The sequence below is a fragment of the Uloborus diversus genome, chromosome 4, assembly GCF_026930045.1.
Source record: "Uloborus diversus isolate 005 chromosome 4, Udiv.v.3.1, whole genome shotgun sequence".
Lineage (NCBI taxonomy): Eukaryota > Metazoa > Arthropoda > Arachnida > Araneae > Uloboridae > Uloborus > Uloborus diversus.
This window is the reverse complement of record NC_072734.1, coordinates 3746132-3769034: the sequence shown is the minus strand read 5'-3', so window position 1 is coordinate 3769034 and position 22903 is coordinate 3746132. Positions and strand designations below refer to the sequence as shown.

At 32.9% G+C, this 22903-nt stretch overlaps 1 protein-coding gene across 1 annotated transcript in view; it reads left to right on the top strand.

Annotated features, from left to right (window-relative positions):
* The window catches only part of LOC129219768 (alanine--tRNA ligase, cytoplasmic-like), a 116168-nt gene that overhangs the window by 20345 nt on the left and 72920 nt on the right, over positions 1–22903 (top strand). Inside the window, exons 4-10 of the mRNA XM_054854065.1 lie at positions 3831–3976; positions 8231–8375; positions 11413–11521; positions 11602–11723; positions 13416–13548; positions 16034–16194; positions 17511–17627. Of these exons, the coding sequence (XP_054710040.1) occupies positions 3831–3976; positions 8231–8375; positions 11413–11521; positions 11602–11723; positions 13416–13548; positions 16034–16194; positions 17511–17627 (933 nt within the window). The remainder of the gene's footprint in view (positions 1–3830; positions 3977–8230; positions 8376–11412; positions 11522–11601; positions 11724–13415; positions 13549–16033; positions 16195–17510; positions 17628–22903) is intronic.

Below are 22903 nucleotides of genomic sequence, written 5' to 3'. Positions count from 1 at the left end.
ATTTAGTTGATTAATGCACAACACTGGTTTAAACGCATATTCTCTTGCGTACACGTACATACTCGTATATACTTGTCTTTTCTCTTACATACACGCATAAAAGTGTATGTACAATCATAAATACAAATTTTCCTCTGTGCACGAGTATACTCGGGTTAACATGCATCTATACGCATATTCTCATGTGTACACGAACATACTTGTATATACACGTACTTTCTCGTATATGCACGCTTAAATACGTATATACACGTAGAAATACAAATGTAGCTCTATACACGAGTATACTCGGGATAAAACGTATGTTTACATATATTCTCGCGTGTACATGAACATACTTGTATAAATATGTACCTTCTTGTTTATGCACGCATAAATATCTATATACACGTACAAATACAAATGTAGCTCTTTACACGAGTATACTCGGGGTAACACATATCTATACGCATATTCTAGTGTGTACACGAACATTCTTGCATGTACACGTACTTTCTCGTATATGCATGCTTGAATATGTTATGTACATACACGTCGAAATACAAATGTACCTCTTTACACGAGTATACTCGGGGTAACACGTATCTATACGCATATTCTCATGTGTACACGTACATAAACGTATTTTCGCTTGTGTGCACGCATAAGTATGTATATACACGATTAAAAGCAAATTTACCTCTGTACACGAGTATACTCGGGGTAACACGTATCTATACGCATACTATCGTGTGTACTCGTACATAATCGTATATATATGTATTTACTTGTTTATAAACGCATAGATATGCATACACACGTAGAAATACAAATGTGCCTTCGTACATGAGTAAACTCATGTTAAACACTTATTTGTCGTGTGTACACGTACTCACTCGTATATACACGTATTTTCTCTTATATGCATGCATCTATATATATATACACGTTTAAATAGAAATTTACCTCTGTACACGAGTATACTCGGGGTAACACGTATGTTTACATATATTCGCGTGTGTACATGAACGTACTTGTATATACACGTACCTTCTCCTATATGCACGCACAAATATGTATATACACGTACAAATACAAATGTACCTCTTTACACGAGTATACTCGGGAACACATATCTATACGCATATTCTAGTGTGTACACGAACATTCTTGCATGTACACGTACTTTCTCTTATATGCATGCTTGAATATGTTATGCACATACACGTAGAAATACAAATGTACCTCTTTACACGAGTATACTCGGGGTAACACGTATCTATACGCATATTCTCATGTGTACACGTACATAAACGTATTTTCGCTTGTGTGCATGCATAAGTATGTATATACACGATTAAAAGCAAATTTACCTCTGTACACGAGTATACTCGGGGTAACACGTATCTATACGCATATTATCGTGTGTAGTCGTACATAATCGTATATATATGTATTTACTCGTTTATAAACGTATAGATATGCATACACACGTAGAAATACAAATGTGCCTTCGTACACGAGTATACTCGGGTTAAACACTTATTTGTCGTGTGTACACGTACTTACTCGTATATACACGTATTTTCTCTTATATGCATGCATCTATATATATATACACGTTTAAATAGAAATTTACCTCTGTACACGAGTATACTCGGGGTAACACGTATGTTTACATATATTCTCGTGTGTACATGAACGTACTTGTATATACACGTACCTTCTCCTATATGCACGCACAAATATGTATATACACGTACAAATACAAATGTACCTCTTTACACGAGTATACTCGGGGTAACAAATATCTATACGCATATTCTCGTGTTTACACGAACATACTTGTATATACACGTACTTTCTCGTATATGCACGCTTAAATATGCATGAACACGTAGAAATACAAATGTACCTCTTTACACGAGTATACTCGGGGTAAAACGTATCTATACGCATATTCTCATGTGTACACGTACATACACGTATTTTCGCTTGCGTGCACGCATAAGTATGTGTTTTCACAATTAAAAGCAAATTTACCTCTGTACACGAGTATACTCGGGGTAACACATATCCATATGCATATTCTCTTGTGTACACGTACATACTCGTATATACACATATTTACTCGTGTATGCACACATAAATATGTATATTCACTTAAAAATTCAAATATACCTCCGTACACGAACATACGCGGGATAACACGTTTATATACATATATTTACGCACATAGTCGTATATACACGTATTAACTCGTGTATGCTTGCGTAAATATGTACATACACGTAGAAACACAAATGTGTCTCTGTTCATGTGACATTTATATTTTACGAATTTAATCTGAATTAAAAATTTAATCAAATTAATTTGATTACTTTTAATCTGATTACTTTTAATCTGACTAAATTCAATTTGATTAATTTAATCTGAACTAAATCAATCTGAACTAAATTAGTTTTTTTAATCAACTAACGCGTTAGTTTAAACTAACGTTAATCTTCGTCTGCAATTGAATTAAATTTTTAAAATATTAGTCGGAACTAAATGAGAGTCAGATTACTTTAGTCGATTGAGGATTTAGTTGATTAATGCCCAACACTGTCAGAGTGTACATATCGCACTTTTTTTACCAGTCATGAGAAGCCGAATAAAATTTTCAGAAAACAATTAGAAACCGTTGTGCCTTAATTAAAGAAAAAACCTATTAGTCCAGTATTAATGATAATTTTAAGTTAGGTAAGTTGCACATCAGTTCTCGACTGGGGCATATTTGTAAGCAGCTTTACTCTACATGAAAGTTCTAAAAAATCATTTTAAAATTTCTTATTGACTCCAAAGGTTTTAATTGGTTCAAATCTATTAAACTATTATAACTTAATTACTGATATTTTTGAATGTTTTAAAATTTAAAAAGAATTAATGTATAAATGTTTATCCCTTAAAATGTATGTTTGTTCCTTGCACACATGTTATAAAATATATATGAATCGGTTATAAGGTCATCCCGCTTATAAGGTCAGTTTCATGAAGTCCCGAGGGGTGACCTTATATTGAGGTCCGACTGTATTTTGCACTCATGTTATCATTTTCTGCATTGAGTTCCGTGTATATTCAATTAGGATACATGGAATAATCAATTTCAATGATTCAACTTTAGAGTCTTCCTTTTCTATCTGAATCAGTTGAGAGATAAAATTTTGTGCATTTCATCTAAGGCTCTACTCCTTGAGAATAACTGGGTATTAAAATTTGACAGTATGATTATTTGTTAGCAAATTAAAATTTTTTTTCATTTAATTTAAGTAGTGTCTCCCCCAAACCAAAAAGGGGGCAGCTTGCTTTCAGACAAAAAAGAACTTTTAATTCAATTAAAATGGAAATTTTTTATCAAAAACTTAGTAGTTGATGATGTGATGTTTTTCACTTTCCTGTCTACTGTATGCATACAAAACCCAAGTATTTTTCAATAGTAATTATCTTTTTGAATAATAAAGAGCTTTTTAATGTTTTCATTTAAAATAATTAGGCTAAAAACGAAGGTCGGAATTATATTCGAAACAAATTCTAGTGGATAAGGGAAACAAGAGTTACGTTTCAAAGGTCAGGCTTGTGTGAATCTTTAGTTTGCTTTTGGGATCAAGTTTTGCTTTAATTTCAATGGAGGAAGGTCGGCGCATCAAGAAAGATAAAAAAGAGGGTTTGGCCCAGCACTTTCCTAATAATGCATGACTGAGGGGGGGGGGGGGGTCACTATAAAAAAATAACCAGAAGTATAGTAATAATTTTTTTTCATTCACCCCATTTTTGTTTACCCCAACTAACTCTATGTATTTTATTTTGTGCAGAACTTGGGAATTCGCTCATATACCGGTAAAGTTGGACGTGAAGATCGAGATGAGATTGATACAGCTTATAGAATAATTGCTGACCATTCTCGCATGTTATGCATTGCAATTTCAGATGGTTTGTTTCCAGATGCTCATGATGCTGGGTATGAAAACTATTAATTTCATAAATTGCTCAATCCATTTCTACAAGTGAGATATTCTTATGCATAAATTTGCACTTCTTTCCCGGAATATTTATCTTTAGCTTTTAATATTGATGTTTTCGAATAATAGAAACCTTTATGCATTATAATATGCAGTATCAACTTTCAAAAGCAAAATTTTAAACTTGAAAAGGAATGAGTTATATCAATGCCATGCATTACAGTGCCAGCCACACCCATAACACATACAAATCATTATTTTTTAGATACACTCAAAACTATTTTTGTGCTATGAATAGCAATCGCAAGAAAAAAAGTCACGCAAAACCTCAGGCTTGGCTATGAAAATAGCGTTTGCAACATTATTATTATTTTTAAATTCATTGAGTAAGGACTACATACAGAAAGTCTCATGTTGAAAATAATTCGAATTATTAGAAAGTAACTAGGAATTACTTTTAAAAAAATCAATACGCAGCAGCTATTAAAAATCCTGCCAAATCTTTTATAATCTTATACATATAAAATCTGAGTATCTATCTATCTATCTATGTCCAAGCTTCTTCTCCCGAACGACAGTGAACTGACCATCGAACCAGGTATCGATGGATTCGTCATCTTCCCGTCTTCATGTTTGGCTATTTAACATAATCCTCCGATAATAATTAGCGGAGATATCAATTAAAAACTATTAATTATGACTCTTAGATTTCAAAATCAAATCCATATTTTTCGAAGGCTTTCCTCCATTTAAATTATTATTCAGTGCTTCAACTCAACTTTCCGGATGAACGCTTTTATTAAAATTTACAGTGTGAAGAAAATCATTGAGATGAAAGATCTGTTGCCATTTCTTTTTCTCGAATATGAACAGGTAAAATTCTTGTTTTTGTTTTGAGGCTTTTCCTGTAATCAGGGGATTTAAATTGTTTACTTTTTTGGGGGGTTTTCCGCAATCTGCCGCAAAACTACACTGACTTTTTTTTTTGGTTCAAGCCTGAGTGTTGAACTCGCGTCACTTGACATAACTTTTATTTTTGAGGTGGACCGTGCAAAGCCGGGCGACGCAGCTAGTCTTATACATATAAAATCTGAGTATCTATCTATCTATCTATGTCCAAGCTTCTTCTCCCGAACAACAGTGAACTGACCATCGAACCAGGTATCAATGGATTCGTCATCTTCCCGTCTTCATGTTTGGCTATTTAACATAATCCTCCGATAATAATTAGCGGAGATATCAATTAAAAACTATTAATTATGACTCTTAGATTACAAAATCAAATCCCTATTTTTCGAAGGCTTTCCTCCATTCAAATTATTATTCAGTGCTTCATCTCAACTTTCCGCAACAACGCTTTTATTCGCAACTCCAACGAACTATAGGGGGCACTGAAGTCACTGTCTAATGGCGGAATTGAAAACTAAAACAAACGCACATGGTAACGAAGAAAATGCTAAAAGTGTTGTGATTTTTGTTCGTACGTATGATTTTTTCGCTTTACTCTTTTTAAATTAATTTTCAAAGTCTTGTGGATATTCTGACCCACGTAGAAAGAAATGAGAATTTAAGAAGCATTACTAAACGTCAAAGATTAATGCAAACTACGTAGTTCGTAGTTCTAAGCAGCTATTTCCAGGATGTTGAATTCGATATTTATCAATTCTTGATAAAACTAAATAATAATTGTAGCCTGACAAGAATAACAATTAATGCTAGAAAATTCAATGTGACATTACAAATTGTTATCGAGAGAAGATGATACTTTTTTGCCTTGCTTGGCTAGCGCTTATTTTTTTTCCATTTGTAGCTGAGTTATTTCTTTCGAATTCCCGAATCGGTTCATTTAAAAATTTTCTGTTTCGATTTTTCTAATTTCTGAGTTACGGTTTAATTGTGTCATGTTATGCAAATCATCAACAAAATTCTCACGGATATATGGTGGTAGTTTTCTTTTCAGTTGATTGACCATTATTTCTTTTCACTTATCGAATGCTGTAATCTTACTACCATTTTATTCCACTCATGATAAAAATTAAAAATGGTTTAACTAAAAACGCGAAATCTCGCCAAGGCTACTTTGCTCGCACTGTACAAAAACTATAACCCTAAACAAATTTGGCGAAACCTTTCAGCTGAGAATAAAAGGAATAAAGTAAATTCTTTCTCGGTTATTCATTTTGTTCTACGATAATATGTTCAAGAAAATATTTTGCATACTGTCCATTCCAACTAAATGCTGCTGTAAAATATGGTAAGTTTAATTAATTTAAGATTAAAAAAAACCCCATATTCTTACAAATTCATACAAAACAATAAAATTTTTTACCTTGTATAACGTTATCCAAGTTTGTTAATCCAGAATTTTCGCTTTCACCAATTTAAGGAAATAATGAAAACTAACATTATTTTGAGAAGCTCGAGAATACTACTAAGGGACGAATTTAATTTCTGTAGCTGAAAGCAAACTAAGACACATCGATCGCGTTAATAAATACTCAGAACAAACTGCCTGTGTTTACGTCAACAGACACACGTTGTTACGCAACGTGACAATGTTTTAGTTCCTTTTGCAGTTTTTTAAATCACCGCAAGGTAGCATATTCGAGCGCTGGAGTTCCGAATTAAAATGTATATTGGGTGAAGAAAATCATTGAGATGAAAGATTTGTTGCCATTTTTTTTTCTCGAATATAAAGAAATAAAATTAGGCTTTTGTTTTAAGGCTTTTCCTGTAATCAGGGTGTTTAAGTTGTTTACTTTTCAATTATTTTGCCGTAATCTACAGCAAAATTTTGCTGTTTTTTTTTTTTTTTTTGTTCAAGCCTGATTGTTAAATACGCGTCACATGACATAACTTTCATTTTCGAGGAGGACCGTGCACGTCGTAAAGTAAATGAGTGATTTACAAGTTATTTGAGTTCTTTGAGGGTTTGTACCTGGAAAACGGATTGATGTAATTCTTGTACGACCATGTGGATAGAATCCATCCAAATATTTATCTGAGTGGTATGTTGCATTAATAAACACCCAGGCAACGCCGGGTAGTAGACTATTTTATGTAAAAAGCGGATTGTTATTGTGCATAAATATTTCCGATATAGTCTATCAGATGTAATTCAGTTTAACGTGAGTAAAGATTATAGTTGATAATGCATATATTTTCCCCTTTTGTGCTGACTGAAAATGTACTCATAACTTGTATCATTGATAACGATTATTAACGTTGATGAGGTGTTTTGGCAAAAATATGTTTTACTGGTGTTTTGCAAACCTTGCTTTACGCGCATTTATTTATTCCTAAACGCGTTAGAAACTAGTGTCAGTGTACTACAAAAGCATCAACTGGACTGCTCTTACATTTTTTAGGTAGCCCGTGCAACGCCGGGCACGCAGCTAGTCTGATTCATAAATTACGTATGCAAACAGGTTTTAATATTTTCTTTGCTATGTACTTAATTTACACATACAAAAGTTTTCAAGACTTATAAATGTAATCCTTCATGGTCAGACAACGTTTCTAGTGGTAAAACTGGTTCAAAATCCTTTACATCAAAACCTTGCAATTGTTTTATCGATAACTTTGTCAATTATGTTCCAGTTTGATTTAAATTTTCCCATACCACCCAAAAAATGAAAAAAAAAAAATCAAAAAACAAAAAACCACGCAAATAAAGAATTGTACAAAAAAAAAAAAAAAAAAAAAACACAAAAACAAGTTTGAGTGTACACAGAAACATTTTAGAAAGTTGATACTTAATATTATGATACATTATAGTTCCTTTTGTTTGAACATCTATATTGTTAAAACCTGTTCATGTCCATACCGTGTGTACCAAGTCAATACTGATACTGTTGGATACAGAACATCCAAGGGAAGCCATTCCGTCATATCTCACCCCTCTAACCCTTAAAGAGCCAAACATCAAGTCTTAAGAACATCCTCACCCCATCCCAGATCTATTCCTGGATGTTCTGAACATTCAAAGCTTCATAATCATTAATTGTCACATTCCGCTGGTAGCAAGCAGGTTGGTGAGCAAAGTGAGCTAGGTGCCGAGCCCTCTAGTATAACAATTAAAAGGCAAAGTTTAAAATTCTTTGAATAAGGTGCAAATTTTTGCCTGAAAATGTCACAACATGCAAATTGTGTCATTTCACAATTTGCCAGCATTGTGTAAAGTGAACTGCATATTTGTTTTTCAAAATATTCAACTAATTTTACTCACATTATGTAAAAATTTCTTTATAAAGTCATGTTTTGAGAAAAATTATCAGAAGAGCTGCATATACAGCCAATCGTACCATGAAAGCAAGGCCTGGCCTTTTGAGCTCTCTAGTGCCGTATGTAGCTGAAACACTGGACTTCTTCCCTGAAGTTGAAAAGCATGTAAATGAGGTAATATATAACTAAATACAAAAGAAAATAATTTATTGATTTTCTTACAATGAATGTATTTGCATAGTTGAAATTTTGTTTTAGTTATCTGATTTAGTTTACAATAAAAAAATAATAAAAAAAAAAAAGATTTGTACCTATTGTCCTTGTTGCTATATTTTGCAGTGTAGAATTTTCAGTATCTTCTGTAGACCTAGATAAAATAAAAACTGTTTGCAAAATCGAATAATTTCTTTTTAAAAAAAATTCTCCCAAGTTACATCTTGCTGACAACAGCAGAAATATCAAGTTATATTCAAGTGGAGTGTCACAATGCAACCCCAGCATGTATTTTTTAGTTGCACTTCTTTTTAAATATTAACTGGAAAGACCACAAAATTGGCAGGCAACAGATTCTACTTAATGAAGAAATTTGTTTGAGTATATCAAATAATTTTGTTTGTGAACTTCTGTCTTGAATAAAATCACTGTTTATTGTAAAAACATCTGAATTTCAAAGGATCATGTCAAGTAGTTAAATTATATATATATAAAGTAATACACAAAGGTTTATAGCAATGCATATTTTAATTCATTTTCATAAAAATATATACAGTTGGCTCTCTGTTTAACAACGCTCTATTTAACGACCTTCTCTATTTAACGACGGCTTTTCACGGTCCCAGATGGTCCACTATAGTGTTAAAAACTTTCTATTTAAGGACACTTTCTACTTAAGGACGATTTTTTGTGGTCCCTTGAAAGTCGTTAAACAGAGAGCCAACTGTATTCTGTAGTCATCTTATTACCATTATTTCTTCATACATACAAAATTAAAGGAAATACAGTTGAACTCTGTTAATACAAAATGTCAAAAATCCATGGATTTGTTCGTATTAGCTGTTATTCGTAACAACTGTGAATGAGTAGTATTGTGAAAAACGAAGAAATGCTTACCTATGTTTAGAAATTATTATTACTAATACACACATTGTAATCTAGCTGTTAGTACATTCAGAAAAAAGGTTGTAATCCACAATGGGAGACAAACGGTTTTACCTCCGAGTAAATGAAGATGTTCATCGGTAAACAAGCATACAGGCTTTATTTTCTATGCAAAAGGTTTAATATTTCCTTATTGATACATGATGGTACTTCGTCTACCTAACAAAATGATGAATAATTTATCCAAAAGAATATTAGGTATTCAACCACGAACATTTTAAGTAAAGAGGTCGAAAATTTGTGTTCATCTTAGCCAATACTTTCAATTTAATGTATCTATTGTACATGAAATTTTTAATGTAATTACAGTAAAGTCTCGAAAATCTGAGGTGGTCGTCCCACCTTGGATTACTGAAAACTCGGATTATACGAAAAATTCTTTGGACTACATAAGGACATGCACTGTTTAATAAAAAGGAAATATTGTCTCCTCTAAAAATTTATCACTCAAATTTCAAGATAAATTTATGTTTTAATTGATCCTAAACTAGTTTTTTTTTTTTTTCTTGATGGGTGCACGTGTTTATGTGTAAATTTGCAGGCAACCGAAAAATGCCATTTGCTCGTCCTCGAATTAATTTTGATGAGTTTTGTCTTGAAATTTGTGCCTGTGTGTGAGCATGCGTATGTATCTCACATAATACAAAAACGTTAGTCATAGAAGGAGAAAATTTCGTATATACGAATCATACAGCGCCAAGTTTTGCACTTCCCTTTTTAATTGCAATCGCCGGATATTCTAAAAGAGATGTTTGTTTGTTCTTTGAGGGAAAACAATGTTTTAATTTCAAATTATATTTTCTATCAACCAATTTCTTACTTTCTCCAAGGCATCTCTTAGTTCATCTCTAACAGTCAATAAATATTTCTTGGCAACTGTTACTGACATAAACTTTTCAATATCATGTTATTACCATATTGTATGTTGTTAGGAAAGTTCTGCATAGCAAAACATTTCGATTTTCAGATTAAAGTATTTTTTGTCTTAAAAAATTATACCCTAAAATTTTCAACCAAGCACTTCAAATTAAGCAAAACCTCAGACTTTTGGGAGACTCTACTGTATTAGCAAACTAAGCTTATCAAACAAAATGTTCGTTTTAGCCATCATTTCGTATTAGACGTATGTCATATTAAGAGAGTTCAACTGTAATATTTAGAATAAAAGTATTTTGGTGTAGTGTCAGAGGTGGGATATTGACTACGTAGCTTGGTTTTTGGTAAATCACTGTTTAATAGATGAAATTACATGTTCACTCTTCCAGTGACACTTTTCCTCTGGCTGCCAGTGTAGATTCTCAGTTAGCCTTGTGGGAGTTCAAGTGGTTTCACAATTGGGGTTGTTTCCAAAAACTAAAAGTATTTTTTTCTGAAAGAGCATGCTTAAAAACATAGGATCTAACCTTTTTTTAAATCATTTCTTTAAGTTTAATATTTTTAAAACAATACTTAAATCGGTGCGCTTTTATTGTTTACATTTTTCTTGCCGATGACATCACAAATGATGAAATGCCATTCTGTGTTGCCATTCACAGAGCAAAATATTTAATTCGCATCTTTACTCACATGTATTGGCAACAATATGTTTGATAGCAAGCATAGAGCGCAATTTTAATTCGCTGCTTGATTATCATAACGTGGAAACGCAGAAGAAAAATGTGCCAAAAAGCATCATTTGTGACGTCATCAGACATCATTTGTGACGTCATCATTTCAAACGCGCCTTGTTTGAAAAATTGGCCATTTTAAAGAATTAATTAAAAAATAACTGTTTGGAAAATAAAAGTATTTTTTGGGTCAATGTTATTATTATTATTATTATTATTTTTTTTTTTTTTTTGCTTATTCTATCAATTTCCGTGACTAAAAGTACTACTTTTGACTGAAGGAAACAACCCCATATTGGAGTTTCAATAATTGTGCGATTGGGATTTCTCCTTTTGCTGGTGAATTTATGGGTTTCCCACAGCATAAGTGCTAAATTTCTTTAAAAATAATTTGTTCTATACATTCTTGAATTTAACATTCTCATGACAAATTTTGTTTTAGATAGATTGTTGACATTGTGAACGAAGAAGAGAAGCAGTTTCATTCTGTGATAAACAAAGGTCGCAAAGCAAGAAATAAAATTCTTTCAGAAAATGCGAACAACACTTTAAGTGGTAAATTAAGTCTTAATTTTTTTTTAAATTGTTTATGTATTCCTTTTAAATTTGAACATCTAAGAGCTTTTATGTTCTAGGGCTCAATGTGTTGAATCTACACCAGCAGTTTGGCCTAGAAGAAATAATTATTAAAGACTTAGCATCAGAAATAAATGTTAAACTGGATTGGGAAGGTTACCAAAGACTATTAAAAGAACAGGTTTGTTTTTATCAGTTATTGTTTTAATTTTATAAAGAACTTTAAGTATTGCAAATCTTATTGTTTTGCATAATTTTTAAAAACATAGTAGAACCTCAGTTAAAATCAAAGTAATGGAGATCAAACCACTTCTGGTTAATTGAAAATTATTTAAAAATAGTTGTTACTAGATTGCAGAGCCTTTAACTGTGGATTTAAATATGTACACTTTTACAAAACAACTGTTCAATGTGACCTTTTGAATTATATAAAAATTATAAACAATACACTTGTTCAATAAATGTCACTCAAGTTAGATTATGCAATTTGAATGTAGAATGTATATTTCTGTCAACTTTAATCTTTATTGCATTATTAATAATAGTGAACTGTATTTTTGTTCTTTAATAAAAACGAGCTGATGTGTGCATCATATGACTTCCTCTTACTCCAATTTAATGTCATTTTCTCATTATTGGCAGTTTTAATATGATTTAGTAGTTTACTCTCTAAACATCACCAACAGCGGCCAAATTGAAACCAGATTTTAAAAAAAAATATTTTAAATCGCCAAATTTGTCATCAAGTTGGCGACAAAATTTGGCGACCAAAGGAGTGTCGATATATTGCCAAGTGTCCGCCAAATTATAACACCACTTGAGTTTACATCAAAATTAACTATGATTTCCCCCAAAAAGGGGCAAAAGACCCCCTTTGGAGCATCCAAATGCAACCAAAAAAGGAGGTGCACAACTAGACCCCACTAGGAGTCTTCAGTACCAAATTTCAACTTTATAGGACATTCCGTTCTTGAGTTATGCGACATACATACGCACATACATACGTACATACAGACGTCACAAGAAAACTCGTTGTAATTAACTCGGGGGTTGTCAAAATGGATATTTCGGGTGCCTGTACGTTTCTAGGCATATATCCACGTGTGGTCGGGTCGAAAAAAAAACTCAACATTCATTCGGGGGTGAGCAAAACGGAAATTAAGGCCGATTTTTGAGTGAAAATTTTTTGCGAATACAATACTTCCTTTTTTGTAAAAGGAAGTAAAAATATATAGTTACAACAAATAAAAAAAAACAATTACTTAATAAACTTTCAATGTTGATTTGAATAGTGTTTTAAAAAGTAGTGTTACTTAGGGAATTACAATGAAACAACCCTTTTACACTGACTTTGCCCCCTCCCAAAAAAAAGTTCAATTTAAGGAATCCAGCTTTGGTTAAACGAGGTTCCAATAATCTATGTTCTATTGTATTTCTTGATTATATTTTTTAAAATTATGGAATTTTATAAATTATATGTTATTATGGGCGCCCATATGCAAAATTTTAAGGGGGGTTCAGATATTTTCCCCCATAAACACTGATTTTAGTACAGATTAGAATTATTAAAGTTTGACATTTTTAATAAATTATTCATTAATGGCTGGAGAAGAAATGTTTTTACATTTTTGCAAAGAAAAAAAGACTAAAAGCAAGGAAGTTCTAATTTCTAACAAGGGGCTTGAGCCCCCCCCCCCCCTTGCCCCCTATATGTGCGCCCTTGTACGTTATTATGCAAACTTATTTCATAAGTTATTTAAATGTTACTGTCAAAATAAATTTAAAAATAAATATTTAATTTGATTCATTGTTGATTGTGTTTCATTCAAGTAGAAACTCTATTGTTATATTTGTTTCTTTTTATTTGAAACAGGCTGCTACTATAGTCCGATCTCAAGGAAAATCTGATTCTTTCTCTCAAATTGTTCAAATTCTTAGAAGACATGATATTCAGCCATCAGAAGATTTCTTTAAATATGATTATTCCACAGATAAAAGAACATACGGTAATTTCTTTTCTGATTGCTCTGTGTGGATTTGTAAATCTCTTTAAAAGCTGTGCATGAAAAACTGTCAAGGATTTCTGATTGCTGTTTCAAGAATTTTATTTTAATGCGTCTATAGCAAAGTGAAAGAAAAACTTCTAAACTTATACAGTGGCTCCCAAAAGTGTTTGTACACCTACGACTTTCAATGAAATACGTCCCTTTCCATTGGTTAGAATTAATGTTTCGGAATAGGTATTTAATTATAAGATCTATGATTAATTTTCAAGAAAACTGCATGAAATTTTTTTTTAAATAATAAAACTTAATTTTTTTTTTAATCAAAAACCAAAAAGAGCCAGAAATTTTATCTCAGAAAAGTCTTTGTACACTTTAAAAAACATCTATATATTTTTAAATGATTTAACTTTTTATTAAGTTATTATTTAGTGGAATATCGTTCAGTATCATCAACACCTTTTAAACTTCTGGGAATAGATTTCATTCTTTTACTTTCTTTTTTTTTTGCGTAATTTCTGAGTAAGTGTTCAATCACACTTCGAGTCTTACTGTTTCTAGCTCTATTTTCGTTTCTATGCTGTATTTTCATAATTTAGCCCCCAGACATCTCTAAATATGTTACATGAAGTTCAAATCTGGAGATTGAAGAGGCATTTTCTAAACTTGAGGACAATTTTTGAGGCACTAGGCGCAAACGTTAAAAACCATGTACTTCTTATTATTATCTTGATAAAAAAACAAAATTGTTTCCAATAACCAAGTTTTTGGCTAAGAATTTAAAATTGGTTTTTGAAATATTTAAATGAACAGCATGATTCATTATTTCATTAAAAAATTACAAACTACCAAGTCCTGATGCTGATATGCCCCCTCACACTAGAACACCTCCACCGTCCTGATTAACTGATCCAAATAAGTTCTTAAGATTAAATTCCTAATTTTTTCTTCTACTTACAGTTATACAACAATTTAACCAAAAATGTTGAATTAATTTTTATCTGTAAGTAAGACGTGATTCTAAAATGTTTTGAGCTTATTTATCATTGATTTTGCGACGAAAAGCGTAAGCTTTCTGTTTTTCGCGTGGCTATGAGAATTTCTGCGGTAAGAGGTTCCATTTAATCCAGCTAATTAGAGAACTTAGCGAACGATTTTAGGTGAAAATTAAATGTAAAAATCTGCATTTCAAAAATTCAAATTTCGAATGGTGTTTGGTTTTTTTCTTGAATACCAGCCATTTTAAAGTAATAAGCACAATATTAAGGAATAAACAAACAGAAAATTAAAGCCAAATGATTTTTAAGGGTTAACACAATGCAAAAATAATAAAAAAAACGACGTGATAATTTTAATCATGAATTTATTCGAAGATATTTGAGTGTACGATGACTTTTGTGGCATGTTATTTCTCTGTCTCTTCGCTTTTTTTTACCCATTTGAAAAAGAAGATCCGTCAATATTTTGAAAAAAACTACAGGGTTTTATTTTAAATGACTCAGGAATGATGTGAAAAAATATTGGACTTCATACTCGAATTCAGTCTTGCATTATTTTGGTTTTACTAAAAAACTTCGAAGTGTACGCACACTTTTGGGAGCCAATGTATATCCAATGTTTTAATTAGAAATAAATTAAAACTAATGAAAAAGATCCATCAGATAGTTGCTTTAAGGTTTTTTGCTGAATAATTTGCTAAACAACAATTATTTCATTTCAAAGAACTAGAAAAGAATGTATGTGTTTGAGTTCCTTAGAAATGTATGTATATTATAGAATTCTTTAGAGAAGTATTTATGTCAGAAATTTAGGAAATTTTAATCATAAAGTTTTATGTAAAAATTGTTGTTTTTCCATGCCACTGAGTTGTTTCCGACTCAATGAAATATTTTCTGCAACCTCAAAGAGCTAATCCACCATGGGCAAGTAAACTGCAGTATCTGCAGAAATAAGATCCCGAGATATTTGAAGAAACACGTTTTGGATTTAATGCTAACAATAGGAGAAGGTTAAAATTTTATGTTTTCTCGTGCTTTTTTTTTCTTTTTTTTGGCGGAAACCAAATAAACAAGTTTTTACAATAAAGCTAACGTAAAATAGGTGACAAAAATGTAAAAAAAAAAAGAATAACAAATTTGCGCCCTTTTCCTGCCCACGGCAGTATTCACCACTTTTTGCTCATAGCATATTTGTTTTCATTGTTTTTTTTTAAATAGCTGAAAACAAAAGAGATAATGCCAAATTGTTTTCAGAAAATAATGGAAAAACTATAAGGTACTCCAGTGAAAACATCTAGACTTAACCTAACATATTTTCTTCAAGGTAAAACTTTTGTTATGACTACTGCTAAACATGTAATAATATGATTTAACACATGCTCAAATGCTGAGAGTTTTTTTGTTTTTTTTTAAATATATAGTAAAAATTTGCATCTTTATTTTAAAATAAGGTTTTCTTTCATGTTTTTTTATGTTTTAATAATTTTCAGGTGTAAGAACAGTTAAAGGCAATGTTCTGGCTATCCTGAAAGAAAAAGAATATCTACCCGAAGTCAGTGAAGGTGATCCCTGTTTGATTGTAACTGATAAAACAAACTTCTATTCAGAAGCAGGAGGGCAAACTGCTGATTTAGGGAAAATTTTTAATGAAGTATGTATTTCTGAAATTCCATACAAACTATTCTATTTTGTAGTAAGTTACCGCCCTTAGCCAGGTCTAAGGCAGAAATACTTAAAATACACCACCAGCTCAGTTATTCCATCCTAGGACTGCAGTTTCGTGCTTTTTAGCACTCATTAGCCTGGAATAGGAATTACATAAGCTAGAGGGGAAAAACTTCTTAAGGGAGCCAAGAGGGAAAGCCTCGAAGGGAGCCTCTTAAGGGAGTTTGTTTGGCTCTCTTGGCTTCCTTAAGAGGTTTTTTGCCTCCAGCTCATGTGATTCCTATTCCGGGCTGATGAGTGCTAAAAAGCACGAAACTGCAGTCCTCGGATGGAATAACTGAGCTGGTGATGTATTTTAAGTATTCTATTTCTAGCTTCATAATAAAGCACTAGATTAGCGATTGCCAGTTGCCAACAGGCGACCACTTCATTGCAAAGACTACCGAAAAATCAAGTCCCAGTCGTCCAAAGTGTTGATCATGTGTTTTTTGTTGTTGAAAATACTAACTTGTTACAACAATATGCTTCTAATCCTATTTGAGCTCTTCTCTTGAGGCCCTAGTAAGCGTTATCTTGGTTTTGTACAATTCCTTTTTTCCCCCTGTCGTTCATTTCAGACCGAATATTTTCACTTAAAGTTCCAAAATTCCTGACATTTTTACATCTACTCGTATTTAAAAATGGTCCATTTTTATGATTGTGATATTTTCTTTTTCGTTTTTTTTCTTGGTAAAAGGTTCGTTTTTTGCATTGATGACCTTTTACAAGTCCAAATTCCCCCCCCCCCCCCCCGTCTTTCAAAAGCAAAGTGGCCTTGCCATCCCACTTTTCTAACTTAAAAATTAATGATTGATTGAAAAATAATTTTTTATTAGAAGGATTGATTTATTTCACAAAAGTAAAAACTAAAAATTCCGAACAGATGGACTTTCTCATCCTATTTCATAAAAATGGATCTTTGAATTGAAACAGGAAAATCTACCGTGGCCATCAGTTCTGATTTTTGAGACCATATTCCATATTTTGGAGGTTGTAGAATCAGTGATGCTAAAAGCCTTTAATATAGTTCAATTAAAAATGAAAATGAAAAATAGTCTTCAGGGGCCACTCCCCTTAACCCCACACACTAATTTTGACCCTTTACATTTTTGGTGCGCCAGCTGGCTATGCAACTTACATTTGTGTTATGTGTTATAGAACAATATTTAAATTTTTCATGGAACAATAATTTAAATTTGCTTTTAATCTTACCATTCTGATCAGTTTACAAACTAGTACTTGTAATATCCATTTCTTCTTTAGGATTTTGATTTTAATGTTGAAAATGTGTCATCGGCAGAAGGTTTTGTTTTTCATCATGGTATAGTAAAAACCGGGAAAATAAAAGTTGGTAATGAAGTTGAATTATCCATTGATAGAGTAAGTACTTTAGCTTTGTTATGCACATTTTCATTTAGCTTTGCATTAGAATATTTTATACGAAAGATATTGTTTTTAAGCACTTTTATTATACTTGACCTGTTTGTCACAAAGATTCTGAGGCCTACTGTTGCTTATATCACTGCAAGTAGACCACTTAGACACTTGGGAATTTCATTAAACCATTTGATTAATCTTAAGGTACAACTTAACACACACACAAACACACTAAAACCTAAATTCTAAAATAAATTTTTTGTTTTGGTTATTATGGAAAACAGTAAATTTTATGTAATTTCTCCATTAAATGATTGAAATGAAACCCATAGTAATAGTAATCATTATGAAAATTTTGAATGAAGGCTTTTCTGGAGCAAGCATGAAATTTTATTCACTACAATTGCTTTCATAGGATTTTTATCTTCATCTACGCCAATAATCGATAACGAGGTTAAGTAAAGAGATGGATTAGGATCTTTATCATGTGTAACTTGTATGCTGTGAAACATTAATTTGATAGGGAACCTTTTATTATTTAAAAGGTTCAAATTAAATCGGCACAAAAAAAAAAAAAAAAAACTAGAGAGGAATAAGGATTAATTTTTAGTGCCGATTGTTTAAAGTTTTAGACATGTATGTAGTTTTTTTTTTAATTTTAATATGGAGCATTTATATGAAAAAACAAGGTAAAGTTTCGTTAAGATAACGAAATTCATCTTCATAACTTTTATTCTGTAGAGACGGGTAATCCAGTTGTTAAAAGCGAACATTTATTGTAAATTGCAACAAAACACATTACCATTAAAAGAAATAAAATTAAATTAATCAGTTCCATCTCGGAATAATCTAACATTTACACAACACATCAATCCAGATACCGCGAGCTAGCCAACTCAGCTGGAGACTTTTAAATAAACTTTGCCAGATTTGCATGCGCTGTTTCTCTGAGTTTAGGCCGTTGCCACGGACTCCCTCACCAGTCTCACAAGACCATTGGGAGACGAAAACGTACTTTGCGGCCAAACCTTGTTGTAACTCCAGGAGTCCTTGGATTGGAATCTCCAGCAATTAAAAATGCTGGTTTTAAGCGATCGATGTGAACGATCTTTTCCTTGTCGTTCACCAAAATCAAAAAGTTCTTGTCCATTCTCTTTAGGACCTCATAAGGCCCTTCGTATGGCGGCTGCAATGATTTTTTACAGCATCTAAGCGCACAAAAACATGTGTACAGTTTTGCAGATCTTTAGGGATATAAATCCGTTGTTGACCATGCCGAATAGGGGTAGATGGACTTAGCGAGCTAATCAGTCTTTGAAGACGTGCAACGTAGTCAGGCATATTAGATAAAGTTTTTTCTTCATACAACTGTCCAGGTAACCGTAGAGTTGACCCATAAGTCAGCTGTGCCGCGGACGCGCCAAGGTCTTCACGTAACGTAGATCTGAGTCCCAACAGCACTAATGGAAGTGCTTCAACCCAATCGGATTTGTAACACATCAAAGCTTGCTTCAATGGTCGGTGCAGTCTTTCCACCAGACCGTTACTTTGGGGTCTGTACGGCGATGTCCTTGCTAATTTTATGCCAAGCATCTTTGATAGACTCGTAAAAAGTTCAGATTCAAACTGTCTGCCCCTGTCACATGTTATCCTTTGCGGAGTACCAAATCGAGAAACCCATGACTGTACGAAAGCACGAGCTACCGTTTCTGCTGTTATATCAGTAATTGGCACAACTTCAGGCCACCGCGTAAATCTATCCACTATAGTCAAGCAATACTTAAAATTTTGAACTTGTGTTAGTGGCCCTATTATGTCTAAATGAATATGAGAAAATCTCTCATCCGGAACTAAAAATTGAACTAACGGGGATTTAGTATGCAAATGTACTTTAATCTGCTGACACGGAACGCAAGCTCTGCACCAAGCAGTTATATCTTTGTTTATATTTGGCCAGACATATTTGCTATTGATAAGACGTTTTGTAGCACGTATGCCGGGGTGAGACAAACCGTGCATTGTATCAAAAATTTTACGCCTAAGAATTTGCGGAACAAAGAATCTATTATAATTTCCTGATGTATCACAATATAGAGATTTATCGGTACCAGGCATAGGAACTTTAGCTAATTTACCACTGTACTTAATTCGTCCCTCTAAAACGTCCTGAAGTTCTTCATCCTCAGATTGTGATTTTTCCCACATTTCTATATCATCTAGAGATGAAAATGTGATCTCCGATATTCGTGATAGGCTGTCCGCAACCAAATTTCCCTTACCAGGTAAATATTTGATATCTGTAGTAAATTGAGATATGAAATCCAACTGACGGATAGTTCGGGGGGAGGATTTTTCATGTTTCCGCCGAAATGCGAAAGTTAGAGGTTTGTGGTCTACATACAAAATAAATTTCCTTGCCTCTAACATGTATCGAAAATACTGAATTGCACTATATGCTGCCAACAATTCTCTATCATAAGTTGAATATTTACATTGAGTAGCCGATAGTTTCTTTGAAAAAAAACCTAAAGGCTTGGGACCTTCGGGGGATAATTCATGCAATACACCACCCATCGCAAAATCACTGCAATCAGTTGTTAAAGCAAGTTCTGCATTAGTAGAAGGGTGATAAAGCAAAGTCGCTTCCGCTAAAGCACTTTTAATTTTTTCAAAGCTTGTTTCTGAAGCAGTATCCCACGGAATTTCCCTCTTATCTCGTTTTTTTGCTTTAATTAAAAACTTATGAAGTGGTGCTAAAATCACTGCGATATCTGGAATAAAGCGATGATAATAGTTTACCATACCCAAAAAACGTCTAAGTTCAGAAATAGTTTTGGGTTTAGGGAACTCTACCACTGCCTTCACCTTTTTTGGATCTGGCATACACCCCTTACTGTTTATCATATGTCCTAAAAAAATTATAGTTTCTTTCCCAAATTCACATTTTGATTCATTTATAACGATCCCGTAGTTAAGGAAACGTTTAAAAATTTCTTCTAAATGCTTTTTATGCTGCTGGTGATTTTCACTCGCGATTAAAATGTCATCCAGGTATGGAAAACAGAAATTCAACCCTCTCAAAACCTCATCCAAAAAGCGTTGAAATGTTTGTGCTGCTGAACATAACCCGAAGTTTAGAAACGAAATTCATATAACCCAAAAGGTGTTATTATAGCCGTTTTCGGAATATCAGGGGGGTTCACAGGAATCTAGTGATACGCCCTTATTAAGTCAACTTTCGAGAATATTTTCTTCCCGTGTAAAGTGCTAACACAATCTTGAATGTGAGGAATTGGATATTTGTCCTGAACTGTTATACGATTTAGTGCTCTGTAATCGCCAGTTGGTCTCCAGTCATACTCGCCTTTTGGGACCATATGCAAAGGACTAGCGCAATTACTTTTTGACGGTCTACAAATCCCTTTGTCAAGCATACATTCAAATTCCTGTTTAGCTATTTGAAGTTGCGTTGGGTGTAACTGACGCGCTTTAGCTGAAACAGGGGGTCCCTCAGTCGGAATGAAATGAACTGTATTATGTTTCATTACCTTTTGTGAAAGAACATTAAGTTGTGTAATCTCAATATATTTCTTTAACAATTCTTGATATTCAGAATTCCCATAAATTGTTTTCACATTTGGAACCTCGCAAAATATCGATCGACCGCTTGCACTAAATTTAGTCACCGGATCTAAAATACGCCTTTTCTTTAAATCGACTAGCAATCCAAAATGCTGCAAAAAATCCGCCCCTATTATAGGCTTTGTAACGTCAGCTATGATAAACGGCCATCTCAATCTGCGTCCTAACCCGAAATCTAAATTTAATAACTTAGTACCGTAAGTATCAATCCCAGATCCATTTGCAGTGTACAAAGTGAATTCTTTTTTTCCGCTGTCTAAATTCAAAAAGGATTTTGGGTAACAAGAAACATCACTACCTGTGTCAATTAGATAGCTCGTTTGAGTTAAAATATCTGTGATATACAGTCTGCGACTAAATCCTGTTTTAGTAAAAGTCATAGAAACTTCCGACGATTTTGAAAAATTTGAAAATTTCGCTTCAAAAGCGCATGGTTTTACACATTTGGTAGCTTTGTCTTTAAATTTAAAATGATACCAACATAACCAATTATTCCGCTTTTCAGCTCTCAAATTAAATTGTTTACGACCCTGAGATTGATTTGGAGACCTTGAGCGACTGCGCGTTTTTACAATTTTAGTAAGTTCGTCTACTTTCAGTTGCAATTGTTCCAACTGAATTTCAGTACTAGCAGTTTGTTATTTAAAAGTTTGCTTATCAATTGAGTTTACAACCAACCCCGTATATTCGCAAATCTTGTCTGCCATTTCCGCTAACTTTTCTAAATTTTCAGAACTGACCGCTAAAATTGTTTGCACTGGTACCGGTAACCTACGAAGCCAAATATTTTTTAAAAAATCATCATCTACATGACTCTCACTTAATTCTTTCATTTTTCGTAATAACATAGATGGAGATTTGTCACCTAATTCTAAGTCTTCAATTAATGTCTTTACTTTACGACTCTGAGAAAATTCGAACTCAGCTAACAATCTTTGTTTAAGTGCGGTGTATGGTTTTTCTGGCGGCTGACATAAAATATCGGTAGCATGAGACAGTTTCTGCATCTAGCGACGCAACCAAATGATCGAATTGCGTTTGTTCAACCGTAACGCCAGCTAACCTAAAACTAGCTTCAAGTTGTACAAAAAATAACTTTGCATTATTAGGCCAAAAATTAGGTACTTTTACAGAAACCCTATTGCAACTTAAGTTTTCAGCACTTACTTCCTTTTGAGTCAAATTTAAATTCTCTTTTGTTTCCATACTAACATGAAACAAATATTTACTGAATTTGTAACATGAACAACTAATAGCTTAGGTACAATGCTACACTCAAGAACCTCAAAGGACACATGCACAGAAAAGCAAGACAGTTGAAAAAAATTGAAGTTTTTCGTCGAAATAAATTACCTTCCGGCGAATTGTTGCGACACATTCTTTCTTGAAATCATTTCGCTTCCAACTGATAACTGCGTGTTCAGGTCACCAATGTAGAGACGGGTAATCCAGTTGTTAAAAGCGAACATTTATTGTAAATTGCAACAAAACACATTACCATTAAAAGAAATAAATATAAATTAATCAGTTCCATCTCGGAATAATCAAACATTTACACAACACATCAATCCAGATATCGCGAGCTAGCCAACTCAGCTGGAGACTTTTAAATAAACTTTGCCAGATTTGCATGCGCT